Source organism: Vanacampus margaritifer, chromosome 6 (genome assembly GCF_051991255.1).
Source record: "Vanacampus margaritifer isolate UIUO_Vmar chromosome 6, RoL_Vmar_1.0, whole genome shotgun sequence".
Lineage (NCBI taxonomy): Eukaryota > Metazoa > Chordata > Actinopteri > Syngnathiformes > Syngnathidae > Vanacampus > Vanacampus margaritifer.
In genome coordinates, this window is record NC_135437.1 from 6,764,312 (window position 1) to 6,782,447 (window position 18,136).

At 40.2% G+C, this 18,136-nt stretch overlaps 1 protein-coding gene across 3 annotated transcripts in view; it reads left to right on the top strand.

Annotated features, from left to right (window-relative positions):
* The first annotated feature begins 10,124 nt into the window (after positions 1 to 10,124).
* Positions 10,125 to 18,136, top strand: part of LOC144054191 (polypeptide N-acetylgalactosaminyltransferase 18-like) — a 107,731-nt gene continuing 99,719 nt past the window's right edge. For 2 of the 3 annotated variants that reach the window (XM_077569386.1, XM_077569388.1), the window contains exon 1: positions 10,130 to 10,660. In XM_077569386.1, coding sequence (XP_077425512.1) covers positions 10,417 to 10,660 — 244 coding nt within the window. In that variant the 5' untranslated portion in view covers positions 10,130 to 10,416. Of the gene's footprint in view, positions 10,661 to 18,136 lie in introns of all 3 variants that reach the window. The other variant, XM_077569387.1, reaches the window with a different exon arrangement.

Sequence of the window (18,136 nt, forward strand, 5' to 3'; positions counted from 1 at the left end):
TCTTCTACGCTTTCCGTTAATTCCCTACAGCGCCACTCCAGACTTGGCATATGCATCACAGCCGTTTAACTCTTTGACCGCTAAAAACGTTAAATAACGTTTAGGAAAATCCTACGGAGAACCGCCAAAGACGTTAAAAGACGTTCACTGTGTTGTTGTTTTTTTTTTGGGGGGGGGTGGGGGTGGAGGAAAGCCTTGGCCAGCTGTGCTGAAAGTATCAAGCAGATCTAGTTAGTATAATGCCTATTTTTGGGCACTAGATGGCAGCGATGACTCTCTTTGGACAAGATTGGGTAGGCGTCAGTAGAAGATGTGAGGCGGAGCTAGAGTGTTGAGGGGAGAATGACTGAGGAAGCGAAAATGGCGACCGGTTGCAAGCAGCTCACGCTTGAGTATTTTTTTCAAAGACGAAAAGCATCGACCAATGCTAAAGAGCACATTGATGACGACGATGATGATGATGATGGTGACTCCGAGGTTGACGCCGAAGTTGGAAGCGTTGACGCGGCGGCTATGATCACGTCATAAAGCCTCACCGGCTAGCGATGCTAACGCCGGAAAACGCGGAGCACAACCGAGCACCTCTGCACAGGCGGACGTTCAATCGGACGACGAAGAGTACCCCGAGTCCAATGCATATTCATCGGAGGAGTGGGTACAGTCTGATCACGGAGAAGACACTGGTTATGGACTACGATGCCACCATGAATGGAGCGGATAAGATGGATCAGAACATCTCTTACCACCCGGTATAGGAACTGAAGGACATGAGGAAGCCAGACGTAACACCACCGTAATGTCACCGTATCATGATCCTGAGAGTAGACTTGATGGCAACATGGCCAAACACACACTGCAGTATATTCTTGCTATTCCCCGGAAAAAAAGGCCGGCAAGAAAGTGTAGCGTCTGCACGCGAAGGGGCAAGCGCAGTGAAACTAATCTGTTGTGCAAATCCTGCTGCGTCCCCTTGCACGCAGGGGAGTGTTACAAAAAGAAAAACTGTATTTGAAACATCCACACAATTGTAAATAGTACCACGGTTGCACACATTTGTAAATAGTTTGCCAAATTGTTTTGTCAAATTGTTACACTGTTGAATGGAAATAAACTTATTTTGCTATCAAAAAACACTTTTTCATTGTTGGTGGTAGTGTTTTACAGAAGTAAAGCACTGTTTAGATGTTTGTGGCATCATTCATGGAAAAAAAAGGTGTCAAATTCACTAGAGTGCATGAAATAATATAGTTTCACAAAAAGCTTGATTTCTCCGTATTTTGTTTCAAAACAGAGCATTGGGGTGAAACTAACCATTTTCTATTGTTGATTACTGAAAAAATGGAATAAGGTAGAAACAAACTTTTTTTTCTGATGAAAGATGAGAGTCCAATCTTTCATTTGGTAGTATGTGTGTTTCCATAGTCCAAACACAATTTTTTTTGTGGACCTTGAAAGGTCAGTCAAAATGCTTAAATCGACTGGCACCCATGGCTTCCCTTTTCTGAAAACGTCTGGCGGTCAAAGAGTTAACGTCCTCAGCGTCTTCTTTTGGACACACGCAAGTCTTGAAATGCTTCTGTGTGTACGAGATTTGTTTGAGGAATGAAGCCGACTTTGCTTCCGTCTGGACGGGGCCTGAATTGTCCCAAGGTGATGGCTTTTTGTCTCTGAGTGCCCTAAGATTGGCTGACAACCACTTCACCGTGTACCCCGCCTACTACCTGAAGCCAGCTGCTATAAGCTCCTGCAACCCCGCAATCCATCTGAGGAATAAGCGGTTAACAATATGGATGGATGGATTTTACGACACCCTGTATTATTCAACTAAAGTTGCCAGTAAATTCCTGTAAATTAGAATACAAGAAGCAGAAGCAATAAACTAGATTACAGTGAATTGCTGTTTTCTTAATGTTACAGCCCTGGGCCTTTAACGGGGTGGGGTCCATGGGCTGTGGCGGTCGCTCCTCCCTGCCTTCTTCTGCACAGGTGTAGCTGGTTGCTAATGAGCCTGTGTGTGGCCCTGCTCGTGGCTCGCTCGCTCCTCCAGTCTCCTCCTCTGCGTGCTCCTGAGGTTACCATCTGCTGCTGCCACCTGCCTCCCGAACTCTGGACTTCATCTTTTCGTTTGCACAATTTGTTTAAGTTAACTTTAGTTTTGTTTCTTTTGTTACCTTTTGTTTTTTGTAATAGATCTTTTGAAAAGATCAACAAAGGAAGGGGAGACGAGACCGGATAAACTTTATCCGGTCAGCTACAACATATAAAAAAAAGAAGTAATTACAGTCAGTAACTGTAATTTATATACAGTAAATACTTGTAAAAAAATATATGTTTTTAGTGTAGTAGATTTTCACAGTAATCAAATAAGATTTTACAAGAATTAGCTGGCAACCTTTTTGCCAGTTATTTCTTGTAAATTCTACAGTCAATTCATTACAGTGCTGTCATGGAGCAAACTTTAACAAAAAATATTATGAAATGGATTAAAGTCCTTAGGAGCTGCTGGTATCTAGGTCATAGCTCTCAGCCTCCAATGCCTGCTTTGCTTCCCTTAAACTGGAAATTTGAGAGTAAATAGATTTTCAAAAAATAAAGCATTTCGGTTAATGGATGAATGATTGGTTCATCGTGAAACTTAAACCAGTCCTGACATGTGGGCATACTGTATAGTTCCAACAACAACTGGAAAATCAGTTTTTGAACAATGAAACAAAACCTGGCAAACTAATTTCCTCACTCTTCAGACTCATCATCTGAAGGGCAATTCTGGCATATGTAAACTGAACTGCCAACAGGTGCATTTTTCATGTGACAACCAACCCCAAAATGACTGCGACAAGTTGCCCCAAACTACCATGTTGGCTAAAACTTGCTCTAGTTTAAAGTTAGCTTAAAACAGAGCAGTGACTGAGGCATGACAAGATGCCTGAATTTCTCCTCTAAATATGATTTGCTGATGATTTGTCTATGTACGACGCCTGTTTCAAAATATATGAAGTTGAAATATTTTTTACTTTGGGTTGTGCAAAACAGATAACTGGCACTCAGCTCACAATGTTAATGTGCTATATAAATTTTTTATTTATTTATTTATTTATTTTTTTTAAAGCTTGTCTGTATTTTGGGGTAAATTTCAACCTGGCCAACCAAACACATCCAAACATGTGCCTTGGATTTTGTGCACTTGGGCATGGTCGTACTTAACAGAAAAAGGCATTCTACAAAATATTCATCTGTGGAAGTAGAGGATTACAATGATTGATATCCCCATGGCACTCTCCTTCCCCGGGCTGACTATTTCACGGAATAAAATCTTAGTAACCAATCACCCACTTACCTCCCTTATCGTCCTCTATTTAACTTCTCTGGAAAACTAAAGCTGACAGCAAATCTAAACGGGACCTATATGTCACAAAAAGTACAAGGCTGTTATGGATACCATCTGGCCACAAATTGCATTTGACCAACCGTTAGCATATTCAAATAAAAATTAGGATGAATAGCAACACGTAAGCAAGCAGTGACTATTTAGAGGAAAACTGTGATGAGTGACACATGCTGCTGCAGAGAAATCCATATTTTCCTGCTTCCTTTCACATCATTTTATGCACGTCCTCCTGGTGTGACAGGCATAATAGCACAATGCATGCTGGGCTCTAGGAGACTACAGTCTTTTGTGTTTTATATCCAGGTTTGAAGAATGTTAAGCCAAATGTCCTGTATGGGACCATAACATCCCTACCTAGTGTGCAAGCCTCTTCAGATGTTTGTGTGGTTTCTTAGCAAGTTGAGAAGATAAAAGCAGAAAATTCCATGTGGGCTATAGGAAAAATACGGGGGTAGAGTAATTGCATTACTGCCATCTTAACCACTCGACCGCCCTCCAGCACCAAATTGTCTATAAGAGGTTTCCAGCATACAGAGCTTTCTGATTTTCTACTATTTACCTGGCGTCTAATCCGGAGTGCCCTGTGCCTCTTGTCCAAAGTCAGCAGGGATAGGCTCCTGTTTATGCGCAGCCCTAATGAAGATGAGCAATATAGAAAATAGATGAATGTGGAGCATGTGGCTTGCATGTCTGCCTCACAGTGAAAAAGATCAGAGTTTGTGTGGTGTTTGCGTGTTCTACTTGTCATTCACGTCAATTGAATGCCTTTGAATACTAGGTGTGAGTTTAAGTGAGATGCCGGTGCTTCAAAGAGAGCTGGAGGTGAGTCACATTTTTATGTAATACAGTTTACAGAGATTTTCTGCCTCTATTCTGTCTCACATACATGACAGATTTTTCCAACTACAGTATTCATATAATTTTATTATTGCACTGATGAAACAAATATGCATTTTTCTTTCAAAGTCTACTTATCGAGGCTCCATCTCCAATAGAATTTTACAGCATGCTTCTTTTTCTTCTCACAAGCCATGTTAGGAATGTTCAGGTGTGTTTTTCACCACCCACCCATACACTTTCACACCATTTCTGTACACCTATTTTCAGTAACTGTGTGCATGTCAGTCCAAAATTTCCTGCTCCTCAACTAGTTTGTGCCTGTGTTTTTCCACTATAACTTTCAAGCTCCTTTGTGATTATTTTTCCATTAGATTGCATTTTCTTCTACGTTTTAATTTGTTGTTAGACCTCTGAATGCAAATCAATGGAAAAAATAAAAATCACATTTCTAAATGTAATAAAATTCCCACAAGTTGGCAGCAAATTGTACAATATAATTTTATGACTTACTCATAACTAAGATTTATAGGGGTGTCAGGCGATTTTTTAATCGTAATTAATCGCATGACTTCAATAGTTAACTCACGATTAATCGCAAATTTTATATCTGTTCTAAATGTACAATAAAATGTATATATTTTTTAAAGTTTCATACTCTTGTTAGCGGGATTTTTTTTTTTTTTATGTAATAGAAATATGGCTGCAGCTTTTATTCACGCACTCACACGTTCACACTGGTGGCGGTAAGCTACTTAGGTAGCCACAGCTGCCCTGGGGCAGGCTGACGAAAGCGTGGCTGCCACGGCCCCTCCGACCACCACCAAACATTCACACCTTCCATACACCAGTGTGATTAGCGCTGGGGGCAATGTGTGTGAAGTGCCTTGCCCAAGGACACAACGACACATGACCTGGGGAGAGCAGGGATTAAACAGACAACCTCCGGAATGACCGTCTCTACACGCTGAGCCACGGTTGCCACGATGTACTGTACTCTAAAAAACGAGTGTGATATTAATATGTGTTGAGGTCCTTTTTCTGCCACTAGATGGCATAATTGCATTTGTCAGACGCTGACGGGTCAGTGCATTTTTCTTTTCACATTAAGAGCTATCTAATCTTTAACATAAAGTAACTTGTGAAATTCTGCAAATTTTTAAAATTGTAAAATACAACTTGAGCCCAATCTATACAAATATATGCGTTATTATTAAATTTATTACTGCTAAATTTTGACGTGAACGTGTCTGCTGCGTTGTGACTAGATTTCCCTTAGTACAGGCTTTCCAAGTAAGAGGTCTTTAAACACGCATTTAAAAAAAATTGTGGCGTTAAAGGAACTTTAAATTAACTCAAAATTAACACACTCATTTTGATGCCCCTAATACAAAGTCTTTCAAGTGGATACAAAAACTCATAGCAAACGCTATTTCATGGGATAATTAAAATGAATCTGGTGTGTGTGTGTGTGTGTGTGTGTGTGTGTGTGTGTGTGCATGTATCATATTTATTTCACATATTTCCATGGGGAGAGAGTTTCAGCGGGAAGGGCGCTGTGATGCTAAAAATTGATCTCAAAAAATGTCCTGAGTTTGGTGTCAAGGAAGTCAGATAACAGCAGTTTCCCAGAAGGGGTTTTAGGGAGGAGGAGGAGGTCAGTGATGCATGGTAGGGCTCAGGTATGGATCAATTTGTAGGAAATGTTAAGTTTGAAAACTAATGCGGAACTTTTAATGGGTGCCCATGAAGGTGTTTAAGAATGGGGGTGGTATGCTGCCAAGGTTTTCAGCAGGATGGCGGAAGAGGTCTGGATTATTGGATCTTGGCCAGGACCTTGTAAAGTACCGGTATTCCCGGATGACAAGTGATTAGGGCATGGATAGAGTCAGAAATATTTGTAACTAATAAGAATGCTGTCTTGGTAATGGATTTAATTAGGGATTTTTATTTTTCACAGCACCGTATATAGCGGCTGTATGCTCAAATGGTCGTTCATACATTGATTGCTGGTTCCCATGATGGCTCCAGCTGTCCGCAGTTGAAGTGCCCTTGGGCAAGACATGGAACACTAATTTGCTTCTAAAGGGCCTGACATTTTTTGCATGGAAGCAATCACCCATTAGTGTGTGAGTGGGTGAATATAAAAGTGCTTTGTAGATAAGAGCGCCACATAAGTGCTGCCCTCCATTTACCACTTGTGTTTTGCGTGGTATTAGTTGTAGCAAACTATTGACGTTCACAGACTTTTTTTTGCATATTTACACACTCACACACACACACACACACACACACACGCACACACACACACGCACACACACACACACACACACACACACACACACACACACACACACACACACGCACACACGCACGCACGCACGCGCACACACGCACACACACACACACACACACACACACACACACACACACACACACACACACACACACACACTGTATATATTTGCTCAACCTTGACCTTTCTGCTGAGTGGATTGTATTATGAATTTGTAGCACAGGGGCCACTACTCTCTTTCTGTCTGTCAGAGTAAACAACCCAGAGGGCTTCTCATTGTATCCACATACAAGCGGAATTAATTAAACCCTTTTTTGCATTCAGGCATGGACCTATAGAATCAGCTTGGCAACTCAGAGATGGTATCCTGTATTATCAAACTGAAATGTGCTGAAATGACAAGTTCCCTGGCTGCTTTTTTTAGGTCCTTGATTTGCTAATTTTGTATGTGCAAAACTTGGTCACCTCCAACATGCATGACACTAAAACAATCACTCACGCAAGGTCTTAGGCTTCTTTTCAATTTGGTGTAGTCCCCTTACTTCAATGTATCGTTTCGCAGATTATTTTTGTCTTACTGCCACATTTCTTCAGAAAAGCAAGAAAAAGGGAGGAACAGGGAAAAGGCAAAATTCTGACAATCATTTTTAAACTCTGAATTGATATGGCAGTGTGCTGAAAACTTGTTTTATGATCATGTCACCGTTATGTTCTGCAGAAACCCAAATGTGGAAAAGCAGGAGGATCTCAGAAGCAAAATGTATTCTCAAAATACAAAATTAACAACAACAAAAAAAATAACAAAGTATAAATTACTCCAAAATAAACACTAGAAGACGTGACAATGAAATCCAAGCAGAACAGAAAACTGCTGGCACAAACAAACAGCAACAAGACTTGACAAGGACAACGAAGCGACAAGTAGTGAAATAAAGCAGGAAAATATATACAAACAAACTGACGCATCACATCTGTGTGATTCTTACCAGGTTACTGTGTGATAACAGGAACAACGCTGTATTTACCCCCCCCCCCCCCTTTTTTTTAAACTGTATTTTAAACGTGATCTTCTTGTCAAAAAATGAAACAGAATTTGAGTGAGATTCACTGAATGGATACTTTTATTGTCTTGTGTAGATAAATATGAAGCCCTGTCATTTTAATGACCCATGATGAGCCAAGATATGTTCCTACTTTGAGCCAGCGTGAGCAGGGAGCAATCAAAGTTTTGTGCGAAGAATCCTCAAGTTTTAGCCACTGCCATTCTGAGCAATCTCATCTGAAGCTGCTCGTCCAATTATCCCTGTAGAACTGAGAACATGTGTTACGGGATGATAAAATCTGACCCTCTTTAAAACTGTCCGCTGATGCTGCCTTCGGAATAAGACATGACAGATCTTTCTCACCAAAATGAAACATGCGATTGAAAAAGACTGACAGAAGATTGAAAGCAGTTTAAAGGAGATAGGCTTCATTTCAGCGGAGCATTTGATGCATTATTATTTATACAGTTGGCTAAATCTGCCAGTAGGTTCGTAGCCACAAACATGGTCGGAACAACGTTTATATCTGTATAGCTGTGGACGTGAAGATCAAAGTGACTTTTCAAAATGAATCAAAAACCTACCGTACCTTCAACATTCCAGCTGAAGAGCAGCACCAGAGCTCTCATTTTGGTACCAGTGACTCTGCACATTTGCTTATATAGAAATTCATGGAGGCAGATAAATTATACAGATCGATTTTTATTAAGGCCAAAGGAAACTTAGAAAGCCTTTTACAATTATTGGGAAAAACAAAATTGCTAGTTAGGATTTGATTCTGTCTTATGGTTGGATTGGAGGCTATTTTCTATTCAAATGTTATTATTGAGAATAAAACATTTTCAAGCAAATAGCTTGCCGCGCACTGGCCTGATTGGCCTATGCTTTCAATGCAGGGTAAAGACATTCCTGTTTTTTACGACATAATCCAACAAAAGCTTTCGAGGCTTTCATCCCTTTCTATTTGTTGTCCGGTGCAGTATGTTATTTTTGTCTGGTTTTAAGTGCCTACGATCATTTCTCTGAAATAGTTTGCTCTAAAAGCAAAATGTGTGGTTCTGTGTCTTGACGGTCCTCATCAGAGACATAGCCATAACCTTTTTAGTGGGGTGGGCAGGGTTGAGAGGAGCCCATAAAATGGAGCATTGGAAGCTACACATATTTGTAACCTCCCAGGTGAGGAAACTGTGAGATCTACATTCACTAAACAGTGTACAAGAAGCCAAGAAATAACTGTTTATCATACCATCCAGTCAGAGTTTCGTGAAATAAAATGTAGGAATTTACAAAACACAATCACAATACAAGTGGTAAAAGTAAAAAGTTACATTTTGCTGAGCACAACGTTGTGACTGTGTTTTGGGCTGGGCCATGAGTTCACTTTGTTGTTATGGTTCTGTATTTGTCACTTGTGATGATGATGACGAGTGATGGGAAAACAAAGCTTCATGAAGCACTTGTGATATTTTAGACTGTAGATGACACTCGTAGTCTAAAGATACAGTGTAAATTTAAATTTCCATTGCACTACGCTTTATCTTTACACTTCTATCCCACACTTAGGGCTACTTTTTGGGGGATTTACGTCATTGAGATCGAGCGTGTCCCTGATTGTGAATTTCAAGGTAACATATAGGCCAAAAGATCATTAAACGTACTGTCATGCAAAACAAATTTTGATTACATGATTTTCCCTTTCCAGCAATACAGTGTTTTTTGAATCTGGACCAGTGGTTGCTGACAGTTCAGGGTGTACCCCGCCTATTGCCCGAAGCCAGCTGGGATAGGCTCCAGTGCCCCCCGCGACCCTTGTATGGACTAAGCGGTTAAGAAAATGGATGGATGGATGGAGTTATAGTAGGCTTTTTTTTCTCTCAAGAAAAAAAAAGGAAAACAAAGAGTTTGAGTCGGCTATTCAATTTGATTGTCCTAAAAGACCTTATTCTCCCGATAGCAGAATGATCGACCCAACCTGTTCTATGCCACCTAGTAAAACCTGTCAATCATTTCACCTGTCAATCAAGTTGGTGATTTTTTGGGGAGAACCGATCTTTGCTTTGACCCCAAAGGAGGTCAGTTTGTGGTGATAATTTTTACAACAAATATTTATAAATAATTTATTCTTTCTCTTTTTTAGTTATATCTCTTTATTTCCCCCCCAAAAAGTTCAAGAGAGACCACATATGAAGATCCAAAGTTCGATAAATCAGACACTGATGGCATAACGCTCTATTTTAAGTATTTTCTGTTTTTCAACAAAAAATCATTTGCGCTGGTTAGTGGTACTTGGCTGAAAAAATATTTCACAGGGGGTACATACATCAATGAAAAAAGGTTGAGAACCACTGCAATAGATTACACGTTTAAACTTCATAAACTAGTATTTTTGCACAAGCAAAATTTTGAGCATCAATTCTATAAGAACTTCAATTGAGCCTTTGCAATGTTGGCGCGGATGCACATGAGCCTCCTCCTGTTGCCCACTCCTCCTCCTCCCTTTACCTTGTGCTCCAGCTGTGCCCGCCTCCTCCCCTTCTATTGGACTGGAGGATTAGAGAGGGATCATCAGACAGCTTTGCAACGGCTTGCACAGCTTGACTTGCTGGTTGCTCAGTCACCGATGAGCACTCTCTTGTTAGTGTTATCATAGGAATTCCTGTTATTTCGACTGCGAAATTAAGGTAGGTCGAGCAAGGCAAAATTGAGACAAGTCTGGCACGGGACTCGCGAAAGCAGAGGAGGACTTCTGACTCTTCATCTCTGCCTCTTTCGCCTCTCACACCGGCAGCCTGCGCGCTTGGGACACGGGAGGAAGAGAACATCTCAGAGCCCATCGAGGGAGGGATGTCGCGATGCTGTGCACCAGGAGGACTAAAACTTTGGTGTCGACATGCGTGATACTGAGCGGCATGACCAACATCGTGTGTCTCCTCTACGTCGGCTGGATCACCAACTTCGTGGCGAACAGCGGTCCGAAAGTTGCGGACGCTGGAGGCGAGGCGGAGAGAAAGTTGGAGGAGGACAGCAAAGGAGAGACCCTGAGGATAATGGAGAGGCTGGACAAGCTGGAGAGCGTCGTCAACGAGCACATCAAAGGTCAGCACACGCAGCCCGGGGATGTTGTGCTCACAGTCTGAGTTCATTATCGAGCAGAATGAGATTGCCCCCCCAGCAGCCTCACACACTTAGGCTTAATGATACATGATGTATACTTAGAACATCACGAACTAAACACCCCCGTGGGTAGATCGGCAGTGGCGGTTTTGGGAAGTATTAGTCACACTTCAATGAATCAGTCATCCGAAACAGTTGTAAAAGTTTTCAGCAGTCACAACATTATTACGGGCTCATCTAAATATTTTACTGAATCTATAGTCCTTATAAAGATGATGTGTTGTTGTGGAAATTGTTTGCAGTAATGTCGATCCAGGAAGTACAATGAAGGTGGTATGGATTTGTAACCCCGCATTCCAAAAACATGCAGCAAGGTTAATTGAAGACTCTAAATAGCCTATAGCTGTGAATTATTGTTTGTCTATACAGTATGTGCCCTGTAATTGACTGGCGGCCAGTCCACAGTGTACCTTACCTTGCTGTACTGTACGTCTTAGGACAAGCAAAATAACAAAATGAATGAATGGGGGAAAGGGGGTATCAAAAACAAAAACAAATATTGAGATCAAAGAAAAAAGCAATCTATTCTAGACTGGATTTATATAGTAGACGAGAAATGATTAATCCATCCGCTATATTGCTTATCTTTACTTGGGTAACAGGTGAGCTGGAGGCTATTCCACCTAGCGAGAGTATACAGTGGACTGACTGGTGGCGAGCCAATTGCAAAAAAGCAAAAAATGAGGCAAATAATCAATCTTACATTTACTACTGACTCTAGTGTTTGCGTGACAGCTGGAACTGGGATTTTATTCCTTGTCCAAGTTCTACCTTTTGCAAGATAGCCCTTCCCCAAATTGTTTTTGGTCCTTGGCCACTGTACTTGACAGCTGAGGACCTCAGGAGATTTCCATGCAAGCTAGAAATAAATAGCACAATTAATGTCACTTTGACGGACACCGTTTAGAGAACAAATGAACATGATCAAGTTGCAAATCGGCAGCAATGTGGAATAGTAGCTGAGATCTGCCTTATTGTCAGAGCAGCTACATGTCTATTGAAAAATGTATTTGTGGAGTTGGCATATTATCTTTGTTTTCTGGTTACTCTGGTTTCCGTTCACACCCCAAAACATATTTCAAGTTTTTAAGCTAACAAAATTTTGGGAGATTGCACTTTAAGAACTGAGGTTGCTCTGTGTTGTTAAATTAATACCCCTTCATCAATACAAAGCCGGGTGTGGGTGGGGCGTGGGGGGAGCCCTGGGGGGTTTTGCTTGGCCTGGCCGGGGTCGATGGCTCCCCTCTTTGGTGGATGTTTTCATACACGCCAGATCCACCACATCAGCATCTACCGAAATTTAAACACAATCTGCTTCTTCCTCTGGTTTTTGAATCGGTGGAGGCTGATGTCTGTGGATCTCACTCTTCTTCTTCTATCCTTCCTTCCTTTCCTCAGTCTTTCCTTTGGTCTCTTGAGGTCTCCCTAATTTGTTGGAATTTAGATTTTTCTGGCATTGGTAAAAGATTCTAGTTGGTAACCCGGTGGGTAGTAGGTGATATCTGGTCGGTGCTTGAGCTCACTCTTCTTTCATTTATTTGATCCTTCTTCTGGTCTCCTGACCACTTCACAACTAGAAGGATTCTGAAGTATTCGGTTTAGGTGAACGGTATGGGATTTTTAATAGGTTTTAGGTGAATTAATGCGCATACACTCTCACGCATATATGCACACACACACACACACACCCGCACACGCACGTACTCACGAACATAAAAAGAAAGAAAGAGAGAGAGCAATGATGATGACATGTCAAATCGGTAAGATTACCGAATGAACAACACTGAAAAGAAAAGAAAAGAAAAGAAAAAAATGGAAAAAAAGAATAATGAACAGAGATTTTGTTAGATAACTATGCAATATATGTTTTTTAATGTAAATTTGTGTTGAATTGTGTCAATAAAAGCATCTTAAAAAAATAAGAGTGATGTGCTCATTTATTAGTTGAATTTATTCATTGAATTCACATATAATCTTTGTCTCCATGTAGTCAAGATAATGACAATTAACTGAACTTTGATTTGTGTTTTGATATATTTTTGTAATGAAATAGAAAAACACAGGCACGTTAGCCTACTGGAGGAAAAGTAACAACTGATTTGCATTTCCTGTCTAGCACAGCCAATCACAGCGATTTTCACCAACACCAATTTGCATAAAAAGCAAAATAACAGAAAACTCTCTCTCTCTCTTAATAATCAAACATTTCAATCAAAATCACTGCTTTTTATTACTTAAAGTTTGTTCTTTTGAGCAAGATTAAGTCAATTTAATGCATTTCACTTACTACAACCCTGACTGCGGACTGTACTACAAACAATGACATTCCAGCCATGTACATTACTTGATACTTGTAGCACTGATAGGCCAAGCAATGTAGTGTCAGCACTTGCAGCCAATGATGGCCAAGTGGGGTGTATCGTCAGGTGTGTGTCTTGACCTACGCCGAATCCCAAAGACTAACTCATCGAACCCTTGAGGTGCGATTGAACCTCTGCAGAAAATATTGAGAATAACACAGTGATTACAGATTTAGATTTTTTTTTTTTACAACAAAAAGCTGTGTAGGTACGGAAGCGTATTGCATTCACTTGAAAAAAAAAAGTCCTGTTTTTCTGACTAATTTTTTTGGGGGAGCGTTGTTTTTTTGAATAATTTTTTTCCCTGTTTTTTCAAATCATTTTTTTCCTGTTTTTTTAAATTATTTTTTCAGTTTTTTTTAAAAAATTATTTTCCTCTGTTTTTCTGACAATTTTTTGGGGGGGAGCGTTGCTTTTTTGAATAATTTTAATTTTTTTTAAAAAAATATTTTCCTCTGTTTTTCTGAATAATTTTTTTTCTGTTTTTTGGAGTAATTTTTCCGTTTTATAAAATATATTTTTTCTGTTTTTTGATTTTTTTTTCTTTCTGTTTTTCTGATTTTTTTTTTTAAGGGGTTTTCCCTCAGAGTTTAGAGAACAAACCACAATACAGTATACACATTCATTCCTTTATTGAGAGCCAGTAAGTAAACATGACCATCTTATTCAGTTTAATCAAGTTTTATTTTGATATGGGTTTAAGGCACTGGGAGATAGTCCTGTCTTTGAGTCATATAGACGGTATTATTATTAGTTTGTCGACTTTACGCAGGCACCTGAGGACTTTCAGCCCATTCAGATCTGCTAGATGTAGCAATGTTTGTCCAGGATCAGTTGGATTGATATAGCATGCTCCATGGCTACAAAATGATGCATTTGAAATGCATTCAGGCTGGCTATGTGGTGACTCAAGAAACGATCAGGATACTGATGAAAATACTGGATCCGCATGGTGTGCAACTGAGGCGCAGGAATCGCCTTCGGCGCCGTATCTACCAGAATCCAGGCCCAAACTTTTTGTGGCATGTAGACTCTTATGACAAACTCAAACCGTACGGAATCTGCATTAATGGTGCAATAGATGGGTTTTCACGAATGGTGATATGGCTACATGCTTATTCTACAAACAGTGATCCGAAGATAATCGCTGGATACTTTATTAATGAGGTGTCATCAAGGAATGGAACTTGTGCCCGAATTCGTTCAGACCTTTGCACTGAGAACTGTTATATTGAACAAATGCAGATGTTCTTGAGGCACGGCCATCAGGACAACTTTTCACACAGATGCTATCTGTATCGATCAAGCAATCACAACCAAAGAATAGAGAACTGGTGGAACTTTTTAAGGAGGCAACACGCACAGTTTTGGATGAACCTGTTCCAAGACCTAAAAGACTCGGATTCCTTTTCTGGTGACTTCCTGGATAAAAGTATCATTCAGTTCACATGTCTTGAAATAATAGAGGTAAGAATTGAAATAACTTCTATTTTTCCCCTCATAGTGCACCTGCTTATGATGTTTTACTTCAATCGTAGTAAAATACCACACTGTGGGTCAGTTTGTGTGTGGTATTCATGTAATGTGCTTAGATAGTGGAAAAATGTTCACTGTCTTTAGGTTATAGGATTCCACACATTAAAGGAAGAGGCCAGTATTATCAGCAGTATACTGCAGCCTATATTCAAATTACTAGTACTTAAAGTGTGAAAATGAAGCAAAATGTTCCCGTTAGCGTTTGTTCTTAATTACATGCTGCAGTTAGTTAAGCCTATTGCAGATGTTGAGAGCAGATTTGGACTAAATTACTGTCTAGTTTGCATCATGTTGTCTACTGTACTGCAAAAAATGTGTGGACCGATGTATATGACTTTCTTTATTTATACTTATTTAGAAAGAACTACAGGAAGTTGTTCACCTCTGGAACACTCACAGAATTCGCCCAAGCAGGAATGCTGTGTCTCCAGGTGGGCGCCCAGTGATGATGTACACCTTACCCCAACTTTTTGGTACTAGAGAGTACCTGAAAAAGGTATCCCGACAAAAGATTGAAGCCTGCAGAGAGGAATGCCTTCAGAGGGGACCGTACCCCTGCGATGATACAGTCTTTGACATTTGCTGCCTTGTCATGGCAGAAAATAATCTTCATCCACCCACCTCTCCAGACGCAATGTGCTTTATTGGATCAAATGACACGATGTAAGCCTCCGAATTGTACCTGTAAAGGGTATTTAGTTACAGCTGTAAACAATGGTGAATTTTATACTAATGAACATCTCCACTTTGTGCTTTTCTATATCTTCTGTTTATTCATTATTGAGGAAATCGGTTCTGACAGTTAACTTTTCGGCTGCCAGACGTTTTCAGAAACGGGATGTCGCCAGTGCCAGCCGATTTAAGCATTTTGACTGATCTTACAAGGTCCACAGAAAATGTTGTGTTTGGACTATGGAAACACACATACTACCAAATGAAAGATTGAACTCTCATCTTTCATCAGAAAAAAAGTTTGTTTCTACCTTATTCCGTTCTTCAGTAATCAACAATAGAAAATGGTTAGTTTCACCGAAATGCTCTGTTTTGAAACTAAAAGCGGAGAAAAAGAGCTTTTTGTGAAACTATGTTATTTCTTGCACTCTAGTGAATTGTACACTTCTTTTTGTCCATGAATGATGCCACAAACACCTAAACAGTGCTTTACTTCTGTAAAACACTTACCACCAACAATGAAAAAGTGTTTTTAAATTGCAAAATACGTTTCCATTCAACAGTGTAACAATTTGACAAAACAATTTTGCAAACTATTTACAAATGTGTGGATGTTTCAAATACAGTTTTTCTTTTTATAACACTCCCCTGCGTGCAAGGAGAGGGAGCAGGATTTGCACAACAGAGTAGTTTCACTGCGATGGCCCCATTCACGTGCAGACGTTACACTTTCTTGACGGCCTTTTTTTCCGGGGAATAGCAAGTAGCAGACTGTACCCGATGAATATGCATTGGACTCGGGGCACTCTTCATCGTCCGCCTGAGCGTCCGCCTGAGCGTCCGCCTGAGCGTCCGCCTGAGCGTCCGCCTGAGCGTCCGCCTGAGCGTCCGCCTGAGCGTCCGCCTGAGCGTCCGCCTGAGCGTCCGCCTGAGCGTCCGCCTGAGCGTCCGCCTGAGCGTCCGCCTGAGCGTCCGCCTGAGCGTGCTCGGTTGGGCTCCACGTTTTCCGGTGTTAGCATTGCTAGCCGGTGAACCTTTATGACGTCGTCATAGCCGCCGCGTCAACGCTTGTAACTTCAGCGTCAACCTCGGAGTCACCATCATCATCATCGATGATGATCATCATCGTAGTCATCAATGTGCTCTTTAGCGTTGGTCGATGCCTTTCGTCTTTGAAAAAAATTGCTCGACCGTGAGCTGCTTGCAACCGGTCGCCATGTTTTCTTCCCTTCCCCAGCCATTGTCCCCTCTAGCTCCGCCTCACATCTTCTACTGACGCCTACTCAATCTTGTCAAAAGAGAGTCATTGCTGCCATCTAGGGGCCAAAAATAGTCATTAGGCTAACTAGATCTGCTTGAAACTTTCACCACAGCTGGCCAAGGTTTTCCTCCACCCGTTTCAAAAAAATATATATAAAAAAAATTGGATGACGTCTTTTAAGGTCATTGCCGGCCCTCCGTAGGTTTTTACTTGATGTCTTTTTACGTCCATGGCAGTGAAAGAGTTAATAGTTGAATGAAAAAAATGGAAGACCTTGGTTTCATTATAAAAAGAGCAGTTAAGGAAAACGAAATTAAAAAATTATCAATATAACACTATATAATACATTTTCCTATCCATGTGTGTATGCTCAATGTCAAATGTAGTTCTTTTACGAACAGAATATCTATTAATACCAAAGTGAAATATTTTTTCCTCTTTTGATATTTCGTTATTGTGCATTACCACTAAGGAAGTATACTGTACCTTCCCAATTTTTGTAACTCTTGAAGAGATTTTAGGTGTAATTTGTAGCACATGTAATACAATTTGGTAATTGTATTGGATTTTCATGTCATCTATCATAAACAGATCAGACATTCATACAGTATGTATTTGAATGCAATGTCGCTGTATACATTTGTTAAAAAGGAGTTGCCATTAAACTTTCAGCAAATGAAGCATACTGTATGAATAACTTTTATTAGTGCAAGCATCTTGACCTGAGTTTGCATACATTTGATACATGTAACCTTTTGCAATAAAAGCACCAAAAGAAACATGACCAATGTTCACACTGTAGTACATACATAAACATGTCTCAGAAACTATGATTTCTGAACTACATGACTCAACAATAAAGACACGAAAAAAAATAACAAATCAATCAAAAGTACCTTTTAATTTAACAGATCCACATATGCTGTCAATATTAACGTCTGATATGAGGTAGTGTTTCAACTTGCATTATTTAACAGTGGAAAATATAACAGAGGTATTTTTCATTTTCATCCTAGACTGAAAACAAAAGTGTGTTATTGCCTGCTGATAAAGTATCCAAAATAATAAGTCAACTAACCAATGCTTGCTTATCACACAGCCCCAGAGGTAGTCATATTTTGCTGGCATCGGGTGGAATCCCCACAACTCCAAAACCATTACTTTCCAGGAATCCCCCCCCCCTCCCTCAAAAAGTTTGTTGAGCCATTGTCATTGCATTCTTAAAAGCAGCACGCAACACTTTAGATTGGTCAATCAATTGTTAAAATACCTGGGGACTAACCAATAATATAACATTTGTGAAAAATTTTAAAATCACCAAATTTGTTGCTCATTGTGCCCATTTTTTTAGTAAGTTTTATGAACAGGGAAAGTCTTCTTGTATCATCTTCACCTCTTCTTCGTATTTCCAATTTAAAACAGGTGTCCCGTGCTAAACAATATGTTACGATTCTCATTTGAGCCATAATAATAATTAACGTTATCTAGGGTGACCAAATGTGTCATTTTTGGGACGACAGACCATTTTTTAAGTCCTTTCATAAATTCATGAAAATGGCTCCATTACGT